Source organism: Typopeltis vanoorti, chromosome 24, assembly GCF_054136105.1.
Source record: "Typopeltis vanoorti isolate ZY-2024b chromosome 24, IOZ_Tvanoo_1.0, whole genome shotgun sequence".
In the NCBI taxonomy this organism is placed as follows: Eukaryota; Metazoa; Arthropoda; class Arachnida; order Uropygi; family Thelyphonidae; genus Typopeltis; species Typopeltis vanoorti.
In genome coordinates this window covers 45732381-45749887 of record NC_143572.1, presented here as the reverse complement: position 1 = coordinate 45749887, position 17507 = coordinate 45732381, and the positions used below count along the sequence as shown (strand labels likewise).

At 33.4% G+C, this 17507-nt stretch overlaps 1 protein-coding gene across 2 annotated transcripts in view; it reads right to left on the bottom strand.

Annotated features, from left to right (window-relative positions):
• Positions 1-17507, bottom strand: part of LOC150093148 (endoplasmic reticulum disulfide reductase DNAJC10-like) — a 185147-nt gene that overhangs the window by 50887 nt on the left and 116753 nt on the right. For both annotated transcript variants that reach the window (XM_090413490.1, XM_090413491.1), the window contains 2 exons: positions 13397-13552; positions 7901-8040 (listed from right to left, as the gene is read on the bottom strand). In XM_090413490.1, the coding sequence (XP_090269616.1) occupies positions 7901-8040; positions 13397-13552 (296 nt within the window). The remainder of the gene's footprint in view (positions 1-7900; positions 8041-13396; positions 13553-17507) is intronic.

The following is a 17507-nucleotide window of genomic DNA, read 5'->3' as shown; positions in this document are numbered from 1 at the left end:
CACAAATGTTGAACAGATTATTTTATTAATTACTAATCAAATAAACTTGACGTTTCGACCCCGGTATCGAGGTCATCGTCGGAAGAATACAAGTGTATACGGAACCAATCTACATGCTCATGCCCTGTATACCGGTAAACTAAATCTGCGTAGTTAGTTAATCCTTTTCCCTAGCCTGACCTCTAGTAATAAAAAAAAATAAAATAAAAAATAAATAAATAAAAAAAAAATATATATATATATATATATATAAAAAATAAATAAATAAATAAATACAACTACAATAAACTGCTAAAGTCCTATGTATTAATATTCTTCTGGATAGTTCTGATTGTTATATGATTTCTTTCAGTTGCTGTTAAATGTTACAAACACTTCACCAGGTTGTCTTCTTGTAGTGGGATTTTTCTATGGCTACTTTAGGTTGTTATACAGGTTGTAGATGGATCTTCCACATTCTTGAAATGGTTAGGCCATTTTTGTTGAGATCCGGGTTGTGTTTGAGCATTTCACATGACTGTTTAAATTTTCTTTCAAACCAGGTTTTGGTGCGGTGTAGGGACTTGGTATTTCTCCAATCAATTCTGTGGTATGTTTGGAGTATGTGGTCAGAAAGGCCGGTTTTACCAAAATGGAGGTATTTAATGTGTCGTTTGTGTTCATCTTGTCTGATTGGGATAGTTCGCCCTGTTTCCCCTATATACGCAATGTTGCATGTGCATTGTATTTTGTATACCCCTGGGTGTGCTAGGTGTGGAAGAGGATCTTTAGAGGAACTGAGTAGGTGTCTTAGCTTATTTGGGGGTTTAAAGGTGGTTTTAATGTTGTATTTGCGAAGTGTTCTGTCTATTTTTTCAGAAATGCCTCTAACATAAGGAATGGCAATAGCATTCTTGAAATCTTTTTTGTTCTTACTGGTATCTTTATGGAGGAGCTTATGAATAGGTTTTTTACTGTATCCATTTTTGATAAATGTTTGGTTGATGATCTTGTATTCCTGGTTTAGAGCCTGTTCATTAGAACAAATAGTTAGGGCTCTGTGTTTAAGGGTGCTTATGACACCTAGTTTTTGTGTTGGGTAGTGGTATGAGTTTTTGTGTATGTATTGGCCTGTGTGTGTAGGTTTGCGGTAAACTGAGAAGGAGAGACAGCCAGAGGGAAGACGTGTGACAAGTGTGTCTAGGAAAGGAAGAGAGTTGTTTTTTTAGTTGGCTAAGGAAAGTATTTAGAGCTTCGTGGCCATGGGGCCAAATGGCAAAAATATCGTCGATGTATCTGAGCCAAATTTTGGGCTTTAGACATGCTGTCTCTAGAGCACGTTGTTCAAAGTCTTCCATATAAAAGTTAGCTATTGGGGGAGAAAGTGGTGGGCCCATGGCTGTACCTTCTTTTTGAAGGTAAAAATTGTTTTGCCACACGAAATATCCGGAGCGGAGTATGTGGGCAAAGAGGGCCATGATGTCACATGGAAATATGTTCTGTAGGAGCAAGATCATGTCATTGATTGGGACATTGGTGAAAAGGGAAGGGCAAACTATCCCAATCAGACAAGACAAACACAGATGACACATTAAATACCTCCATTTTGGTAAAACCGGCCTTTCTGACCACGCGCTCCAAACATACCACAGAATTGATCGGAGAAATACCAAGTCCCTACACTGCACCAAAACCTGGTTTGAGAGAAAATTTAAAGAGTCATGTGAAATGCTCAAACGCAACCCAAATCTCAACAAAAATGATGGCTTAACCATTTCAAGAATGTGGAAGACCCATCTACAACCTATATAACAACCTAAAGTAGCCATAGAAAAATCCCACTACAAGAAGACAACCTGGTGAAGTGTTTGTAACATTCAAGAGCAACTGAAAGAAATCATATTATAACAATCAGAACTATCCAGAAGAATATTAATACATGACTTTAGCAGTTTATTGTAGTTGTATTTATTTATATATATATATATATATATATATATATATATTTTTTTTTAATATTTATTTATTTTATTTTATTTTTTATTACTAGAGGTCAGGCTAGGGAAAAGGATTAACTAAATATGTAGATTTAGTTTACCAGTATACAGGGCATGAGCATGTAGCTTGGTTCCGTATATACTTGTATTCTTCCGATGATGACCTCGATACAGGGGTCGAAACGTCAAGTTTTATTTTATTAGTGTAATTAATAAAATAATCTGTTCAACACATGTGTTTTTGTGTCTCTAAATTTACAAACATTAGTTGATAAAACATTTCTTCACTCAGCGTGAAGATGCTACCACCATCAATCTGCATAAGAAGCTGAAAGTAGCCTGAAAAAGTACCATTTGATCCTTTCATAATTATCTTACCCTTATCCCCCATCTAGAGTACTAAAATGTACTGCAGTATACCAAATTTTTTGTGAATGGAATTGTAATTAAAATAATGGCAACATGACAGTTTGTTAAAAGGAGATGGATAGCTAGCTGGTTGTGGTGATTAATTTATTCTGTTGTGATGAAAACTGTACAATTAAATTCACACGCAACAGATGCTATTAACACATGCATGTATGTGTGCATATATGAATGAAGTATTTAATTCTATTTATGTACAGGGCTTAACATGAATGTTTTGTAAATGCTTTTAATTGTATATAATTAATTTACAATTTTAACTGTACACTAATTTTATGTTCCACTTTTGTTTTGTGTTTTAGCCTCAATACCAGGGCAATGTCATTCTAATGATCATTAAAAAATATGCCTGACATTTATTGTTACAAAACAATTAAACATATATATTAGAATCTATTTTCTATTATCTATCCCACAACATTAAGTCCTGTTATGTATGTGTATGTCGTAACATATGAATGGGTCTAAGTTACAGACTATATGATAAGTGATCAAGTACTTAACAGTAATGATGTCTGGATATGTTCCAAAAGTTAGGAGATTGATGAAGAGTGAGATTAAACAGGCAATCAAGAAGGAGAAACAGCCATTATTGAAGTAGCATAAGATAAGAGATGATCAGATGCATGAGAACAGTACTTAGACAATCAGGCCAAGAACAATCCCAGGCAGTTTTCAATATGCAGCTAACAGAAGACAGAATGAATACTGGAGAGTGACATTGCTACTTCACAAGGTTTCAAATCACAAGCTGGCCCAAGTATATAGAGTTGTGGTTAAATGTTAAATTCCACAAGGGATAGGATCTAAGATTAGTGATTTACTAAAATAAAAGAGCCAAAAGGCTTCAGTTCAAAAATGCAAAATTATATAAGTGGATATTAGATCCAGCATTATTTCAAAGCCGAATGTAGAAACTATGAAAGTTTCATAAGTTTTCTCTGGTGAACTTATTTTTTTAACAAAACTTTCATAATTTCTACATTTGGCTTTGAAATAATACTGGATCTAATATCCACTTTACTTATATAATTTTGCATTGCCGAATTGGCTTTTGGCTTTCCTTAGTACTAAACGAGAGTTTTTGCTCTCTTAAGGTTTCTGAGGAGAACCAACCAGTTCAAAACAGCTGTCAGGCCAGTGAAACCTTATCAAAATGGACTAACAGAAAGCAAATATATAGATGCTTGGGTGGCACCTATGTTTTCTAGGTAGTTCACGCTAAGGAAACTCATGAATGCTGGTGAGTATATTCCTATAAATGCTCTGGTCAACTTATTTATTATTATTTTTTTTTTTTTTTTACCAAACTTTCATAGTTTCTACATTCAGATTTGAAATAGTGCTGGATCTAATATTCACTTTACTTATATAAGATTGGTGAGTTTCGTGATAAGACTTGTATGTTAGCTATTCATAACAGTATTTTTTAAATAAAATTAGAATAAATATTAATTGCAATAAATTTGAGTAATAATTTCAAGTATTTTGGCAAAGTCAAATTGACATCATCAGGGAAATGTTAATTATTTAGAAGTTCTTACATGTATATTTTCCAATACAATTTACAGGTTCTTTCCCCAGGCTATGTATTTGGTGTTTGTTATGCTACATACATGAAAACTAAGCTTTCTTTTTATATATATCTTATTAGCAAAGTATATATATATATATATTCATTTTTTGACAGACTGAAACCAAGAAAACAGACAAGTTAATTTAATGAGGCACACAACATGTTTCATCAAAAATGACTTCTTCAGGTGTGAGAACACTTAAAGCAAATGAAAAAACCATAAAAACACTGTACCATTATAATAAGACTTGTAAACTGAAGTTAAGTTTGAATTGTCGTAATAGTCCATAACGACAATTCAAACTTAACTTCAGTTTACAAGTCTGTTATTATAATGGTACAGTGTTTTTATGCTTTTTTCATTTGCTTTAAGTGTTCCCACACCTGAAGTCATTTTTGATGAAACATGTGTGCCTCATTAAATTAAATTGTTGTCTGTTTTCTCAGTTCTAGTCAATCAAAAAACCATGAACATATCTACTCACCAAGTAAATATAACTGATGGACACACACACACACACACACACACACACACACACACACACACACAAATATAAAAAAAAATTGCATATTAAAACAATAATGACCCTTTTATAGTTAACATATTTTAGTCAGAGACTCAAACAGACATTCACATAAAAATCAGTAATCTTACTCTGGAAAATCAAACATGTTTCTCATTAATCCTTATATTGGGAAAAAGCAGCAATAAATTTTCTTCCACACAATCACACAAGAATATATTAATTCATATCCGTGTCTTCAACAACATGCTTTACTTCTAGCATATTCAGTTACTACATAAAACAAGTACTTAACACATTAAGTTTATTTCATAAAACTCAGTTATCCAGTACTGAAACAGAAAACAATTTTATGGAACTTGGCAACTGTCAGTTCCATAAACAGAGATAGTTTTTCATGTAATCTTCACCCAAAAAACCAAAAAAATTACAACAGTGAAGATATATAAACTTTTCAATAGGAACTTGAACATAAGAATCCACAAAAAGTATTACTATTCATTCTTTATATCTTTTGGTAGGCCTGGTTGACCGAGTTGTTAGCATATCTGCTCTCCAGCCAAGAGGCACAAATATCCATTTACCATATGTACTGCTATACCCCTGGCACAGTATGACCTGCGATGTCTTTGCACCATAAAAATCAAAACTGTCGGTTAATTTTGATTTAAATATTTTTTTAAGGGAACTATATTCTTCTATCTTTTTTTTTTTAATGACTCTTCTATATATAAAAATGCACATTCTCTCTCTCTCTTGTGTCCATCAGCTATTCATTTTCATATCACAGTCAAGCATATACGAGGGTGGTCTGAAAAGTTCTTGGCCTAACAATGAAAAAACAAATTTATAATTTCAAAAATTATTTCTATTTTTCAACATAATCTCCCTTAAGACTAATATATTTATTCCAGCGATGCTTCAGCACCATTATCCCATCCCTGTAGTGGTTCTCAGTAAGATCTGCAAAATACCCCTCTACAGCTGCAATCATCTCTTGATTCGAAGAAAAACGATGACCAGCGAGGAAGAGTTTTAGTTTTGGGAATAGATAGAAGTCAGAGGAAGCCAAATATGGGGAATAGGGTGGATGTTCCAACAATTCATAGCAGATCCCTTAGTTTTCCCATTGCAAAAATACCTTTTGTGGGTAGGTGCATTATCCTGATGAAAAATTATTATTTCCTTCTGCAAACTGGGTCTTTTCTCACAAATGTTTTCATCTAGTCTGGATAAAAGATCTAAATAATATTCCCCGGTTATTGTTTTACCCTTTTTCAAGATAATTAATAAACAAAATGTCTTTAGCAACCCAAAACATCAATGCCATGACCTTTTCTGCTGATGCAACCAGCTTTGTCTTCTTTGGCGCTGAACAACTGACTTCTGTCCACTGTTTTGACTGCTTTGGATTCTGTTGTGTAATGGTGAATCCAAGTCTCATCCACAGTAATAAATCGATGCACAAAATCAGTTTTATTCTTGTTAAAATGCTCCAAGCACTGTTCAGAGATTTTCATGCAAGTGAGTTCTTGATCTGCTGTGAGCAGGCGCAGCACTCATGTTGCATAAAGCTTTTTCATTTGCAATTCTTCATTCAAAATATCTGCACGTTCTTTTGAAATGCCTATATCTCAGCAATTTCATGCACTTTGACTCACTGGTCATCTAATACCATATCATGCACTTGATCAATGATTTCTGGTGTTGTTACTTTTTGGACGTCCTTCACGTGGATCATCTTTAAGACTACGGCCATGTTTAAATTCGGCAGCCCATTTCTTAATTGTCAAAAATGAAGGAGAAGAGTGCCCATAAACTTTTATGAACTTCAAATGAATTTCTTTTGCCTTTAAACCTTCTTTTACTGCACGATACTCAATTTTATCCATTTCAAGGGATACAGACAACACTTTTGCTTTATACAGCTGTATAAAACAAACTACTTGATAGAATGGCTTGCAATTTCACATGGATGCTTATGACAAATGCACCAACTTAGGAAAAAAAAAACCTTGCTTATGGCATTGTCATTTATGGTCAAGGCCGAGAACTTTTCAGATGCTGTATTCTTCTCTCAATCATAATTGCGTGGAATGACTCATCACAGCCAGGAATCACAAACAGTGAAGTTTTTTTTTTTTTTTTTTTTTTTTTTTTTTTTTTTTTTTTTTTTAGTAATGGCAGACTGGATATGTTTATTTGTGGTATGATGAAATTTCTTTTCCACCTGATGTTTATTTCACTGCACTCAGTATATTAAAAAAAATCTACAGGTATTATAATTCCAAAGGCATAGGTAGGTGTGTGTATCTTGCCGATTCTTCATGCTGGTGAATGATAAGCTATTTCCACGAATGACATAGCAATTAGGTACAGTTAGGCTTATTGGCTTTGTTAGTCAACTACTAACAGTGAAACTACAAGCACTTGCTATATTCTTCTTAATAAAATAGCATTTAAACATAATTTTATCAACATAATGATATATTTATACATCTTTTATTTCAATTATCTACGGTAACAATAATTTCCGCAAACAAAATCATATTAAGATATTTAAATATTTTACAGAGGATCAGTATTCTAGAACAGAAAAGTCACTAGTGGTGTGCGACAGAGAGGACTATCTACCTTATATGTTAATGACACAGAGAGAGAGATTTAATGCAATGATGCAAAGTTAAGGAGAGAAAATGTTGTGGCTCTTTGGGGGGTAGATTAACTCAAATATCAATATAATGTTGTAAAGTGCGAGATTTTCAAAAAGAAAATGAGATACTGTACTTGTAATTGGTATGTACTGGCAGAGAAGGAGCTTAACCTTAGATGGCTCAGTATTAAAACTGTGAGGATAACAATGGCAAATTATGGCATATTTGTAGAAATAACGAGATAAAGGTAAAGAAATCAAGAGATACTTCGATCAGACTGCATATGGATTACTATGCACATATTTGGTCACCTTGGTTTTAGAGGAGACAAAGAGATTTTGAAAAGAGTAACTAAGCCAGTTGCAAATGTCTGGAATGATGAATATGAAGATAGATTGAGAGAATGCCACTTGTAAGGCCTGTGATGACAGGAGGATTAGTGTGAATGAGTCATAAGTTGAAGCATTTATTCCTTAGTGTGAAAGGAGACAAGTGTACAGGTGTAAAGCAAGGGAGTGAGGATTCTGTTTGATTTTTGTTTGATTTAAAAGTGTGAGTGAAATGCAATACCTGAGAGCATGATGAATGCAGAAACAATGAATCAATATAAAACACCAGTTGATAGTGAGAACCTTCCATGATGATAATAACAAGCAATCTGGTTATTTATTTTTAAGTGTCATTTAGACAAACAGACAACAATAAAAGAGTTAAAGTTTTGATGAATATTTAATTTATACATACCTAAACCTTGAAGTACCATAACTAGAAGTTGGATAAATTCTTATGTTAGGGTATGATTTCACCCCTTGAGCAGAACACAGATGATGATGAGTTTGACAGTTAACTTCACCTACATGCACATTTGATTCACGGGAGAGCATCTAAATGAAAACATTTTAAATAATTTTTTTTCCCCCCTTAGCCAATACATGAATAAGCCTAATTTTACTTCCTACATTATAAAACATATAAAAACATTTTGTAATCAATAATGTTTTTAACTTGAGAATATTCTTGTTCCTGTGATGGACTAGAAGACATCTCATTTAGGGTATACAGACCATATAACCAATTTAATTCACCAATGATAATGAATGATATTTCTTCATACTTGTGCTTTTATTATACATAACTTATTTTAGAATTTCAATGGATCTAACCTCTCAAGCTGCAAATAGATACATTCAAGTGGTGACAAATTCTTCACAAGTTGCAAATTGCTTTAATAAAAACTAACACATAATATGTGCAACATATCCATAATGCAAGCACACTTTCTTCTTATAGAATTAAATTACAATCATCTAAGACAGGCATGGGCAACCTTTCCTAGTTCGGGGGCCAAATTACCATTCTGTCTCCGAGTCAAGGGCCGGACCAAATGATTAAATAAAATCAATTAATATTAAATGAATTAAAACAAGTTGCTATGTCATATTTCATTTATTTATAATATAATGCTTTAGTATAAAGCTCTACATAAATTTTATAATATAATGAACGACATAACAATTTCAAGGCCAATGTGAAGATTGGCCTTGTACTTCAACTACGAGACTATCAATATTGACATTAATATTACTTAAGGATAATCGCATAGAATTTTCAAGGTTTTCATCCATTATTCTTGTCCGAATTTTTGATTTATTGTATTTCATCCTCGAAAAAACTGTTCACACATATATGTGCTGCCGAAAAGACAAATGATTTTTCTTGAAAAGGCACGTAAATTTTTATATTTTTCTTCCATCAAATAAAATTTATAAAAATCCGTCAAAGCAATGTTGTTAAACTGTGATTTTAGCACTAAATCCACCTGAAGCTCAATAAGTTCCATCTGTAAGTTTTCTCGCACATTATTTACATCAGCATCCATCGGACGAGCCAATGTGGAGTCTTTGTTTTTGAAGTCGGCAAACCTTGTATCAAATTGCTCTATTAATGCCTTCAGTTCATCTCCATAACAATTATAAGGGATATTTTTATGAATTGCTAGAGTAGGAAAATGATAACAATTTTTAGCTCTTATCTGACTTTCCAACAATCTTAGTTTATTCCAAAAAGCTTTGACATGTCCATGCAGTTCATGAACCAATTGTCCTTGTTTTTGCAATTTAAGATTCAGTTTGTTTAGGTATCCAGTGACATCTACAAGGAATGCTAAATCACGTACCCACTCATCATTTTTTATTTGGTTAATTGTGATTCCTTTTATGTCCATAAAATCTGCAATGTCTTGTCTCAGATCATAAAATCGTTTTAACATTTTACCTTTACTCAACCACCTCACTTCACAATAATAAGACATCTTCATAATCCGAAAATAGGTCTGCCAAATACTCCTTAAATTGGCGGTGATTAAATGCACGTGACTTAATAAAGTTGATACTGGCTGCTACAACTTCCATAACATTTGTGAATTTAATCGATTTTGCGCACAGGTTTTGTTGGTGGATAATGCAGTGAAAATTTGTTAAATTTTCTGGATGGAACGGTAGTTCTATTGCTCTGTCATGAACTATTCCAATAAATCCCTTCTGTGCACCAACCATTGCAGTGGCTCCATCAGTGCATATGCCAGATAGTGAACTCCATTTAAGCCCAAATCTCTCGAAGACTGTTTCAGATATATTTTCACCGGTAGTTGTTCCTTTTAATGGCCGAAGCGCCAATAATTCTCCTGTGATGTTGAAATCTGCATCAACTCCACGAATAAATATTGCTAGTTGTGCTGTATCGGATGCATCGGTGCTGTCATCCAAAGCAATTGGAAATGCTTCCAATCTAGCAATCTTCTCTTTTAAACTTTTTTTGATATCATCAGCCATAATTTCTATCCGTCGAACAATTGATAAATTCTCCTTCACCAAATGACTTAGAATGCTTAGCGATTTTTTCGTTTACCACAAAGCTGGCTGTGGTGCTGCGTTCTTTGCTTGTTGAACATTTGCTGCTGTGTATCCAAGTTCTTCTTCAACTTCTGTATTTCCTCTTTTCGTAGTTGTCCATCAATTTCTGGGTGATCAGCAAGTCTCGAAGTAAAGTGTCTCTTCAAGTTGTATGCTTTGTTGATGGATTCGTTGCACAGCAAACATACAGTCAAACCTTTATTCAGAATAAAATAATAATCCTCTGTCCAGCTGTCTGGAAATTGACGATTCTCTACATCTACTTTTCTTTTTTTTGCAATAACCCCTGACATTGTCCCAAATTTATAAGCGATATTCAGAATTGTCTTCTACACCGCAGGCACTGAACAGAACAGAACATAACATCAATGCAGGCACTAAACAAAGCACAACACCAACACAAGTACTGAACTGACAAGTTGTAACATGTTCACACACGCCGCTAGTCAAAATGAGAAAGAGACCTTGGTTGAAGAAAACAGTGTGTTTTGCACAAGTCATATGATGACAGCTTAATGTAAGTTAGTAGAACACACCATGTTTTCTCCCACCATGAATCAGACAAACTTCGCTGAAATAGATTAGGGCCGGATCCGGCCTGCAGGTTGCCCATATGTGATCTAAGATAACAGAATGTAACCACTTTTTTACTTAATAAAGTTATTCAACAACAATGTGTTGGAAAGTTTTGGGACTTATATCAGACATACAAAAATATTTTAAGAAACTTTGGAGGAAAGAGCAAAGCTAATAATAATGGCAAATACCTGTTCGATTTCAGCTCAGAACATGGACTGTTTATTATTAACACAATTTCCAACATAAAAATGTGCATAAATTCACATAGAGAGAAGAGGCAAGGAATAAGAAAAGTCTCATCGAGTATGTTATTGTTGATAGGGATTTTCTCACTGGTGTACAGAGGATTTGAAATTGGAAGTGATCGCCATTTAGTCTTGGGCAGGATAAAATTGACATTCATATTGAAAAGAAGAACATGTAAAAAAAAGTTTTAAAATGAATAAAAGTTGAGTAGCTCTCAGATGTGAACTGTAGACTAAAATACACACAGTATTCAAGAAAAAATGAAAGAGTTTGAGAACAGAAACCAAACTTTGGAGATTCAGTGGCAAGCCTTTAAGAAAACACTGATTGATTCAGCCAGAAAGGCATGTGGTGAGGTTGTCTGCAAGGATAGAAAAATAAGAACTCCATGGTGCACACTGGAAGTTAAAGAGGCAGTGAAAGAAAAGGAGAAAGCACATCAGAAGGTGAATAAGTCAGCTTCCGCTCTTAGAGAATACAGAGACAAATGTAAAAAAGCTAAGCACTGTGTAAATATAGCTAAACAAAACTCATGGGAAGACTTTGGCAAGAACATAAAAAATAAATATCAGGAAGACAGTAAAATATTCTGGATGAAAAAGCTCAGAAATAGAGGAAAGAATGCTGTTTAGAGATGATAAAGGTGACATGAAAACTGGAGAAAAAAAGATATCCTTGATGTATGGAGCAATTAGTTCAAAGAATAGCTAAACAAAACAAGCAGTGACAGCACAGTGGTAAAAATATACTCAATAAGCATGCAATCAGGAAAACATATTCATACATGAAGTAGAAAAACCCATAAAAGGCTGAAAATGATGGAAGGCAGCATGAGTAGATGATATTCAACCAGAAATGCTCTAGGTATAAAATCTTACAGTGGCTGCACTGCGTAGTTCAGAAGGCATGGACAGAGGGATGAATTCCAGACGATTGGAGTAGAGCTCTCATAGTACCCATATACAAAAAGGGAAATAAAATTGAATGTGAGAATTACACAGGTATTTCCCTACTGAGTGTTCCTGGTAAGATTTATGCAAGTATACCTGAGAAACGGTTGAGAAGGATTGTAGAAGAGAAGCTTGGTGAAGAACAAGCTGGATTCAGGCCAAATAGAGGCTGCCAGGATCAGATTTTCACTTTACGAAAAATAGTTGAGAAATCGTAACAATATAACAAAGATCTGTACTTGAATTTTGTAGACCTTCAAAAGGCAAATGACAAGGTGCCAAGAGAAAAGCTATTAAAACACTACGGTTATATGGTGTTAATGAGGCATTACATCAAGCAATATGTAGTCTTTATTTGAGTTGTAAGTCAGCAGTTAGAATTGAAGGAAGTACAATAAGGTGGTTTAATGTTCAATCTGGTATCAGACAAGGATGTACATTATCTATATGGATCACATTTTGAAAGAAAGTAGTATTAAACCTAATATCCAAATTGGAAATATTAATCTTTGCTCTTTACTTCATGCAGATTATGTTATACTTTTAAATAAATACAGTACAAGTCTGCAAGATACCCTGACTAAATTGAATAACTGTTGTAATAAATTTGGTATGAAGGTCAGCAATAAAAAGACAAAGACAATGAAAATAGGCAGAAGCACTGAAAATATCAACTGCATTATGAATGGAGAACCTATAGAACAAGTAAAACATTTCAACTACTTAGGCACTATTTTTAGTGAAGACAGTAAATTAAATATGGAAATAGACAACAGAATTAACAAAGCTAGTCAAGTCAATTGAAAAAATTTATATGGAATAAGAGAGAAATTAGCCAAAACACTAAATTAGCTGTATATAAGACAGTGTTCAAGCCAGTTTTAACTTATAGATCTGAAAGCTGGGATAGAAGTAAAACACTTGACCAAAGACTAGAGAACACAGATATGAGAGTCCTGAGAAAGATTAGGGCATCAACAGAAGACATCAATGGCAATATCATATTAAAAATGAGGATATTAAGAAAGAACTTGACATTGTTAGGATCCAGGAATGTGTTAGCAGAGCTGATCTCAGGTAGTATGGCCACTTAAACAGAATGGGAGAGGAAATATTAGCAAAATAGCAAAAAGCTCTGCCAGGTTGGCAGGAAAAGACCCAGAGGAAGACCAAGATAAAGATGGATTGTTATAGTAAAAATTGCCTTAGAAAACAGAAATGTAAGATCTGATAATGTTAGAGTGTTGACAGATAACAGATTGATTTGGAGGAAAACTGTTGATAGGAAGTTAGTAATGATGTAAGTTCTTCATGTAGTACTATCATAATATCCTGTACACCCCCTTGAGGGTACATGTCATTAATTTGATGATGTGTTGGAAAAGAAGATCACTTTGTAATTGTTAAACAGTATAAGAATATTGTAAGATATCATGGTTTTCTAAATATCACATGGCATTTTGATTCTTTCAAAGTTATGAATTCGCTAAATCATTTATGCTACTTAAAAATTCATATATTTTAAGATTAAAATACTGTACATATACATTTACCTTAGCTAACTTCCTCCATTCAGGAGAAAGTTGTTGGCATGGCCCACACCATGGTGCATAAAAGTCTATAACCCAAATTTCACTGGTAGACTTTGTCTCGACAAGATTAGAAAAGAGGGATGGATTTAGGGATACAACAGGAGGAGACAGAGTATCCTACAGTAAATAAAGTGAATAATTTTATCTATTATAAGGATTCAAGAAAAATTATGAATGCATATTAATAAGAGTTAACTAAGCAGACAGACTAAATACATAATAGGATAACAATCAAATTAATCTAAAATGTCTACACATATATATACATATACAGATTATGAAATTGTTACATGAAAAATATGAAGTAAGAAAAAGTAATGCAGAAACTTCATTGATTAATGAAAAAAACGAATAATTACATAAATTATTAAACTTTTGTTATCTAACATTATTCTGAAACAACAAAGTTTATGAGGCTAATGTACGAAGGGCTTTATGAAAGTAATGACTTTTTTTTTTTCTGAGAAAATTTACTTAAGTAACTTTTGCTTGGATTAATCCTGCATCTTTCAGTGAGTACTGTCATTTTTAAATAAAGTCTCCGTCATTTTCTATATAATTTATTTATTATTTTATTTTATTTATTTTTTGCCATGCTAAGTGAGATGTATGCTGATCACACAAAGGCCTTTACTCTGACATCAGAGCTCTTTATGATCAATTTGTTTTCAGCACATCATCTGCAAAATGGCTTCCTTGGAGTACATCCTTTAGGAGGCCAAACTAGTGATGGTAAGAGGATGCAAGATCTGGGATATTGGTGGAATGAGAAAGTTCAGACCAGCCAAATGCCACTGCAACTTCATCCCTTATGGGTAAACTGGCATGAGGTAGAATATTATCATGGTGGAAGAGAACCTCATTCATGTTTCTAGTGGACCTACTGTTAAATAGTTATCTCCATAACCCATTTTCCAACAGGCATGAATTTAGATCAGTAAGGAATTCACTCATAACTTTCTGTTTATATCATCTATAGCAGCTGTCATTCTGAATTATAATTATTTGTGTGCTATGTCCATGTGACCAATCACAGTACTTAAATTAAAACTAATACCATCTACTCATGGTGATGTGTAAAGCTTTCTGCCATGCTTGAAGGGTTATATATTAAAAAGAGAGAGAGAGAGAGAGGGGAGGAAGCATTACTTTTGTATCATCCCTTCCATTATGCCTGTTAACTGCATATGTTCTGACTAGTTTCTCTGGAGTACAAAACACAACTTTCCAGGAGGATAAATTATCAAATCAAAGAATTATATATTGTGTAGCTAGCTGATGAAACGCTATTCTTTACTGCTTTTCTCGTATTTCCCAAGTGTCTCTCAAATAAAGTAATGCTGAAATGTGAATTAAAAGTGGCATATTTAAGACAATGTATTTTGACTTTCTTCATAATTTGATTTCTGATGGGATAGCAACAAGCAATGAAGCAGTTACAAGGTAACTGAACTTTCTGAAGGGAAAAAAAAAAAAAAATCAAATTCATAATAATGCTTACCAGTATAAACAACACTAAGGTGAAAAAAATACATTTATTAAACTCACTAATATTTTGCTGGTTTTCTACCCAGCATCATCAAAGCACAATGATAACTATGAAAGGCACAAAGTACTAAACTAAGTAACTGTAGAAACAATTTAAATTGGAAATGACAATGTCTATATATGGTGCCCTCTATGGGTAAGATTACAAATTTAATTTAGAGAGGTCCAGTTATTAGACCTTAAAATGATAGTCTCCCAGATCTTTGGTAAATTAATGCAACGATACTTGTTGTGGTTGGGAGAGTGCTTCAGAGCTGCTGTTGGTTTTAAGAATAGCCTCTCACACCTTTAACAACCTGTAATTTTCTTCTAAAAAGCACGATAAATTCAATGCAGAAATGAATCCCAGGGTAGTAACAAAAACAGGAGACTGAAAGCTTTTACCTGCTCTTAGTTTCAAATTATAAATTACTCTAACTTTTTTCTAGGGCTCAAGCTTAAATTCATAACAGTAGAAATGGCTCCTCTAAAGTCATTTATAATGCATAAAAATATCAGTTGTCCATATGAAAGTATAAATATCAATATCTTATATAAATAATCCACATCACAAAACAGAAAAAAGTAACCTGATAAGAGAGTCCTGAACATCTGCTTTTATGAAAGATGCTCATTTCTAAATAAGAACTTATACATCATTAAAATTCATTTACCACATAACCACCTGCTAACTGAAATGTACAAATATATGGATTCCAACTCAGAATGAAAGTAGTAGTATGGAGTCTACTTTTGATTAAGTTGTTGCCATAGAAACATTACACTGCATCCATCTTTGTCAAAGGAAAATTCTGTTATAATCTTCAGTTAGTATGAAATGGTTTATTCCTTGTGAACTTGTCTACAGAATTTCAAGCATTTAGAGAAAACTTGAAAAACGTTTTGAACAATAATGGACAGATGTAGTGTATCTAGAAGACAGTGTGAATGTTCTTTCACTATCAGCTTCATTTGTATAAAATGCCTAAAAGACATTCTTCACTAATGAAGCAGTTAATAATTAATAACAGAACAGTCATGGAGTTTCGTGGATGTGCCACATGTTCAATGAGTACAGATGTGGTGTTTAGTACAAAAAAAAAGTACTTTGTTGTAATTGCTTGAAACTCAGAAGTCAATTTTGGTAGGGCATGAAACATCTGAAAAGACTGAAGATTATACATAATGGATCATGATCAAAAAGCAATTATTCAGTAATGACTGTCTATATATATATAGTAAAAAATCTTTCATTTGATGATAAAGACGGATGCAAATGTTTCCAAGGCAACCACTTCGCAACCAAAAGTAGACTTCACACTATCAAAAGCAGCCACAGAATGAAATTGTGTTTATTCTGCAGTACTTATTTTCTATTAATTTCAATGTTGCACAATCCATTTTTTCCATGAGAGTTGTTAATAAAGTTAATCATTGTGATCAATTTTGCTTAATGATATACAAAGAAAATCAACAATAAATAATGGCATTTCTTTTATTACTTAGTTTGCATGGAATGCCAACTAAGACTTATTGATTAAATAAGTTTCTAAAAGAACTTTTAGAAACTTATTTAAATTAGTTTAGCAATTTAATTGCCTTGATGACAGATTAATAGTAGTGACAACTGTTACTGCACTGAATTCATAAGTTTCGCTGATTTTTCTTGAGAATAGAATATGCTTTAAAATGAAGGGTTCGAGGTTACACTGAGTGGTTGTGTAATTTAGTGCTTGTGTAAAATTGGTGATTTTTATCTGTTTTGTTGTGTTTTTTCATTAGAACATTAGTGTAGATTTCTATGTTTTTAGAATATTTAGTGCCTTTATAACATTTTTATTGTGATGTCTGCATGACACCAATGCGATGAAAAATGGCGGCAAAGACAATCAATCGTTGTCCTGCGATTTGAATTTGCAGGATTTTATTAGGTGCAGTGTGCATGAAATGTATTCATCGAGAAAATTAAAGAATATGTGGAAGGAAATTGAAACTGGAGGGAGAGTATGTATTAAATGTTTCAAAAGTGAGCGTCTATTAGGGTGATGAGGATGCAGCAAATACCGACGATAAGATGGAAAATGCTGTTATTAATGTTGAACGTGTGGGAATGGAAATAGAGGAGAATGAAATGAACATTAATAAAGAAATAGTGCACCTAAATGCTATCCTTCATAGGACAAAGTGCAAAATTGAAAAATTGCAGAAGCGGCAAGAGATTAGCAGATGATTGAAAGGAATAATAAAGACCGACTGAACAAACAAGAAAAACAAGTTAAGGAGAAAATTATGTATGGAGATTCAGTGATTGGAGGAGTACTTAAGGAAAGTGTGACAAAATCGTTTTTCCTGGGTGCAAAAATTCAAGATATTAGCCATGCCATCCAGATGCATAAAGTCAAAGAAAAGGATTGTCTTAGTTGGTACAAATGATTTGAGAGCTGAAAAAGTATTCTATGAGGGAGGATGTAAAGAAGTTGTTAGAAGACGCAAAACTGAAGTGCGACAAGGTAAAGACTGTAAGTCTCCTACCACACTATGATAG